Here is a 6,574-nt window from a genome sequence, read left to right as displayed (position 1 = left end):
TGAATTTATACATTGAATGTGTATACTATGAATTATTCATTCATAAGAAGCCAGACCTCTGCCTTGGCCAATGTTCCGATATGCAGCCATTTTGGTAAAATATTACACTAATTGTAATGATGTAAATAGAAATAAGGAAACAAACAAAACGGATGAAGGATTTTCCTTTAAAGAGAGTTCAAAATATATATTTTTAAAATTCCTAATTGCCGTAAAAATGTTAGGGAATTTCAATGCCTTCGTATTTAAAGCAATATTTATTGTATTTTTGGTACATTCACTAGAGTCCAATTATCATTTGGGGAGGTCAGCCGTTATACAACTGCTTTTGGATTTTATCAAAATAGACATTCAATAATCCACTGTACCATTTTTACCATGTAACGCAAGATTATTTCGAGTTTTGGAGGGGTCAGGGCTGGTAATAATGTTCTTGTGTATTACGTTAATATTTTATCCAGTACTGTTTTCAAGCAATAGTGCATAATTACATGACCAACACTACATGTAAGCAAAATTTCATAACCAACAGTTTTTTTTGTTTTGGAAATTTAAGTTTGCTTTTTTACAAACTTTCAGCAAATTTGATGATGTCAGCATAAAAAAATTACTTTTGACTCTTGTTGTGTTATGTGCTGGTTGTAGAGATGTACAGTGACTTGTTATATAATCAAGCTTGCCATTTATAGTAATAAATAATCTGAAAGGTGTTCATATAAAATGTATATGTGTGTGTTTGTGTGGGTGTGTTCATATATAAGCAACCTGGAAACAGCATATTAACTAAATTGTTTAAAAAAAAAGAGAGAAAAAAAAAGCAAAACCAACCAAAAGCAAAGACTCACTGTACTCTATATAATGTGCAATTGTTTGTTCAGTACCCACAGTAGCTATGATGTAGTCTCTTTAAGATTTACCTTAGCATAGGCTTGTGTTAATTTTTAATGAAAAAAAACCAACTGCGAAAATATATCGCCACTTACAGGCTTAAAAAAGAATAGACACAGACAATATATGTAAAAGTGGTAATAAAGATACAAAGAGAAATGAAAAGGGGAGATTCAATGTATCATCCTGTTAGCTTTGACTCTTGGTACGATTGGCAGCTAAGGCAATAATTGCAATTGCAAAATTGCTGTTATTTCTGCAACCATTCCACTATCTTAGCCTCGACTTACTATTTCTTTTTTATCTTGTGGTTTGTTTCCATAGGAGCATGTTTTGAAAACTGTAGCCCAAGGTCAAGCTTTGATGACGCTGCTGTCCCTGAGAAACTTGCACCAGGTAAGAACTGCAAACATTCTGTCATCTGCTCCACCTGTTTATGCACATCATATCATTTTTATCATTTCTATTTTTTTGAAATATTGTGAAGTAGATACAGCAGTAGATAAGGTCTAACTGAAATCAAGTTATATTTAACCTACTTACATTTCAATAATTGTTTGGTGGTATAGTATACAGTTCAACAAAGCATTGCACTAATATTTCATGTTTGGTATGTCAGAATTAATACAGTACAATATGTAGTGAAATTACATTAATGTTTACGGTTCTACAAAAAAACATTTTATATACCAGACTGTAATGTTATAACATTAAATTTTTATAATATCTAATTTCGTTCATGTTAAGCCAAGAAATTAAGAGTATTAAATTGTTAGCTGGGAAATGAGCAAATTTTCTGTGTGATATTAATACAGTAACTATAAAAATTCAATTTCATCACAGGAGTTTTTTAATAGTTTATATTGTATATAAATTTTTTTTTTTTTATAGTAAAAACTAAAACAGAGCCATTTCGTGATGGGCCTCCATATCAACGGAGAGGTTCGTTGCAGCTGTGGCAGTTCCTAGTCACACTGCTGGAAGATCCAGCCAATTCAGGTTATATAACATGGACAGGCCGTGGACTCGAGTTCAAGCTCATTGACCCAGAAGAGGTAAGAGACATTGTCATGACCAAATACAAAAGAAAAATAACAGTGATTTATTTATATTATTCTAGTGATGTTGCTTTTTTTTATAAAGGATATTTTTATAAAGTTATGTTTATAAAATAAAATGAAATAATAAGTACTTTAAATACATCTTATTACTAAATTTTGTTGTGTGAATTTTTATTACAGGTAGCTAGAAGGTGGGGAATACAGAAGAACAGGCCGGCAATGAACTATGATAAACTGTCGCGATCACTACGCTACTACTACGAAAAGGGTATCATGCAGAAAGTTGCTGGCGAACGATACGTTTACAAGTTTGTCTGCGATCCAGAAGCGCTTTTCATCATGGCTTTTCCTGACGGCGTGCGCCACTACACCAGACATAACAGCCTCGTCTCACAACCACCCATGATTAAGGAGGAGAATGGTGTGGTACCATTGATGCAGTATGACCAAAGGTTGTATTCACAAGAGATGGCCACCACTCAGCAGTGTCGGCCACCATATATTGAACAGTGTCTCTACTGAAAGCATTGTCATCAATATATGTTGTATGTAAATAGCATTATTAAATAGAAAAAATCATTATATTGATCAGAAAGAACATTATTTTTTGCCTTTGTGTTTAAATATTTACTTTTTTTCCTTTAGTAGTTGCGAGTTTGCTGCATTGTTTTTAAGTATACCGCACTTATGTTTATTGCTACTAGGTTTTGGCATTATCAGGAGGTCTGGAAGTTCAATCTTATGTGGCATACCACATAGGCTGCTGTGTAGCATTACTCCTTATGGTATGCCACCTTGCTATGGTACATGAGCTCTAGATGTGGTGACATATATACGTGGCATACCACAAGATGTAGGATCTTTTGAGGCTTGGCTGCAGTGTAGAATTACTCCTTGTGGTATTCCACCTTGCTATGGTACATGAGCTCTAGATGTGGTAACATATATATATGTGGCATAACACAAGATGTAGGATCTTATGATGAGGCATGGCTGCAGCGTAGCATTACTCCTTATGGTATTCCACCTTGCTATGGTACATGAGCTCTAGATGTGGTGATATATATGTGGCATACCACAAGATGTAAGATCTCATGCAACATGGCTGCAGTGTAGCATTACTCCTTGTGGTATTCCACCTTGTTATGGTACATGAGCTCTAGATGTGGTAACATATATCTGTGGCATAACACAAGATGCACTAACTTACGAGGTATTGCTGCAGTGCAGCATTGCTCCTTATGGTGTTCCAATTGGCTATGATATATACTTTCTATATAGGGTAGGAAATGGTTGTGGCATACCACAAGTTGTGATTTTACCAGAAGTTATGATGATGCTAGCATCACTTATGGTTGAATCTCCTCATAGCTTACAGTATGCAATTTAGTTTGCTACAGGATTGCTACATGCCACCACATAGTTGCATCATCTTCTTGCTATGGTGGTAATATAACAACGTTTTAATAAGATAGGTTTGGTACATGTTCCTTTTAGGATTACCACTGTGTTTAACTAGTATTTGTAACATTTCCAGTTAACAAGGAACATTGAATGCTGATTTCAACTTTAAAGAGTTAGCACCAAGTGAATGAAAATGTAGCTATAGTCTCATATAGTAATAACTCAATTGGAAACATTTTTAAAGATTTTTTAAATCCCTAAAAAATAAATTGTACTGTACTAACAAAAAGAAAGTAAAAAGAAAAAAAAAAACATTTTTATTTGCTCCATAAATAATTATGCAGCTACAGTGTGTGTTAAGGTGAAACATTATTTGAATACAAATTTTACAGAAAAATGGATTGTCCATAAAATGTATTAAATGTGGGAAACAGTATAAATAACTTAGAGGAAATTTAGAGGGTAGCCCACATTGGCAGCTGATAATAAAAGTGTCACAAACGAGGCCTTAAATAATCATGTTCGTAAAGAATTTTGAATGATTTATAAATTAAATTGGAAGAATGCTCTCATTTTAAATCATTTGTTTGAATAATTGTTGGTAGTTTATGATACAATTCATTATAATCTCTGGTTGTGGTGGTACAGATCGCTTCTTCCATAATCAGTTAAGACAATCATTTATAGAAAAAGCATGTCAAATATTTTATTGCAGTTGAAATAAAAAATTACAATTTAAAGAAAAGCATAAAGAGATGTTTTAGCCCTGTAAGATATTATCATGCTTAATACAATTTTGATATTATTAATAGTGGTATGGCTGAGTTCATCCCTGGAAATGCATTGTTAAGGAGTTGTACAAAGAAAACTTTCAGATGAATATAGAATGAATTATATTAAAATTTGGGTTGATATTTCACTTGTCATAATTATTACTGATATAATGATAATATACAGTACAATATTTGATACTGGGATTAGGTTTATCAATTTATAATGCTCATGAAGGGAAGATTATGGAAGTAAGATAACGGGAGTTCGGGTCAAATACACTCATACATAATCATGCATGTCAAATGACTTGGAAATGGGATTCTTAAAAGTGTTCATATTATATTTTTCTTATGTGTAGGTTTTAAGTTTGGCTTACTGCATAACAATTTAATAACATTGACAACGGTTGTAATGTTGAGTTTTCTTCGATAAGGTTCTTATAATGTTTGTGTTTTGTTTAGATACCTATCTAATAACATTTACTATTTCGTGAGTACTTACCTGGATAAACTGCACCATCTAGGCAAACAAATCCCGCAGCTGATTTGTGTAATTTACTCTGGAAACGACAACACGCACATCAAATGGTCCTTTCTTCAATAATTCACTTCATTTCTTAGTTTTTTTCTTCTGCTGTTTCTTGTTGTGTAAGTGATTTTTATGTTTTACTCGCTATGTCTTGTCTAATTTTTTTTTATAAGTTAAATTTGCTTGAGGCTTTTCTATTCATAGCCCTGTCTGTTCAATAATGTCATAATATTGTAGTTAAAATCATTTCTGTCCACTCAATATTTTTCATAATGGATTATTATTAAAAAATCATTTTTCCGTGAACCAAACTACATGATGTGAAATAGAATCAAAGATTCACAGGCTATATGTCACCAAGAATTAACATACTTCAGAAAGTAAAATATATGAAGGTTTACAATGAAATACTAACATGTGAATTCTTGTGTTATTTTATCATCGAAATAGCTTCTGATTGGCTACTGCAGATTATGAAGAATCTTAAATATTGAACCTATTACATTTGAAAAGTTAAATGTTGTTAACAAAAGTTCTGAATTGTTCTTTCGTTTATGAATATTACGTACTGGTAAGGTTATGAAGGTTTTAAGGGGCCTTAGAATGTAACTGTGTTGTCCACATGTTATGAAAGTGTTATCAATAAAAGGCCTTAGCTTTTCATATAACTGTTTACTACTTGCTATGAATGTTTAAGGAGTGTTAGTTTTCTACCTAGCTGTTACCTAGAGTGGTTCAGTTATGAAAGTGTAAGGGTCTTAGCTCTCCTGTAACTGTTGACATGATAAGAAGTCTTGGCTTTCCACCTAACTGTTACCAACTTGATAGAAGGGTTGGCATTTAGGAGTTCACTGTTTGGTTCCATGTTGGTCTTGTTGTTTTACTCCAGGTCTGTGTATTGTGATAATGAACATTGTAACCCACGTTAACCCCTTCTCATCTGAGTATTTCCACAGTACTGTAATACACCAGTGCCTCTATCAGTCGCTTAGTGAATATTACAATGTAACTAACAAGTCATAAGTACCATAGGCTACTAATCTTAATACAATTTATGATTGCATTTATTTACCAGCGAAAAAAAAAACTGGAATGAATAAATCTATACACCATTCACCTGTACAAATTATTGACATGTCTTTAAGTTTCTAAAATCTTGTTACTGTATTTTAATTTTTCTTATTTAGTGGGTATGCTATGCTTCGAAACAATGCCTAACACCATTTGTAAAATTTCAAGAAGGGTCCTTCCATTCCCATAATCTTTATAATCTCTGCAATATGAGCAGTGAAGTGATAAAACTTGCTTAGTAATCCAAAATTGGTAATTATACAAATGTGAATTAGGCGTGCAAATGAACAACTGTCAAGACAATTTAAACAAAAAAATCCTTAATGACAATCTTAGTTTACCAGAAGTAACGTTGGTTGATATATTTCAGGTGAATGATGCTTAGACAAAACATGTTATATACTTCTGAATTTTTAGGATGGTATGTTATTGTGATACGAATTAGTGGAGCGGATATTAGATATTGGGGCAATCGTGGTAATAGATCTTCCGTGTTGAAACTTCTAGGCTGTTTTGTGGCTGCATTGGTATTATTAAAAAGGTCATATTTCTATATTGAAGGTTTTTTTTGTAACTTTGATCACACGACCCTGCTGTTTCAATAAAGATGTTTTGTATATAGATTGTTGTTATTTGTAGTTTGATTTGTTTCCTACACAGAGTACGAATTTTATTGCAGTCCACATGCAAATTTATGTTCTAGCATAGAATATCAGTACAGTACCATCTTTGTGTTCTGAGACGGGCACATTCATTGATGCTAACCGCTAGAGCTACGTTGCAGATAACCATCGCATGATGTCATCTCTATTGGTCTATATTGACGGAATAATACCGTACCTAAGTGA

At 32.9% G+C, this 6,574-nt stretch overlaps 1 protein-coding gene across 1 annotated transcript in view; it reads left to right on the top strand.

Annotated features, from left to right (window-relative positions):
• The window catches only part of LOC117122626 (ETS translocation variant 1-like), a 62,126-nt gene extending 55,779 nt beyond the window's left edge, over positions 1-6,347 (top strand). The window contains exons 8-10 of the mRNA XM_033268291.1: positions 1,119-1,284; positions 1,780-1,943; positions 2,130-6,347. Coding sequence (XP_033124182.1) covers positions 1,119-1,284; positions 1,780-1,943; positions 2,130-2,471 — 672 coding nt within the window. The 3' untranslated portion in view covers positions 2,472-6,347. The remainder of the gene's footprint in view (positions 1-1,118; positions 1,285-1,779; positions 1,944-2,129) is intronic.
• The last annotated feature ends 227 nt before the right edge of the window (positions 6,348-6,574 follow it).

This window comes from Anneissia japonica, unplaced genomic scaffold, assembly GCF_011630105.1.
Source record: "Anneissia japonica isolate Jap-2015-1 unplaced genomic scaffold, ASM1163010v1 scaffold287945_len1679841_cov205, whole genome shotgun sequence".
Classification (NCBI taxonomy): Eukaryota; Metazoa; Echinodermata; class Crinoidea; order Comatulida; family Comatulidae; genus Anneissia; species Anneissia japonica.
The sequence above is the reverse complement of the archived record's forward strand: the minus strand, read 5'-3'. Positions and strand labels throughout refer to the sequence as shown.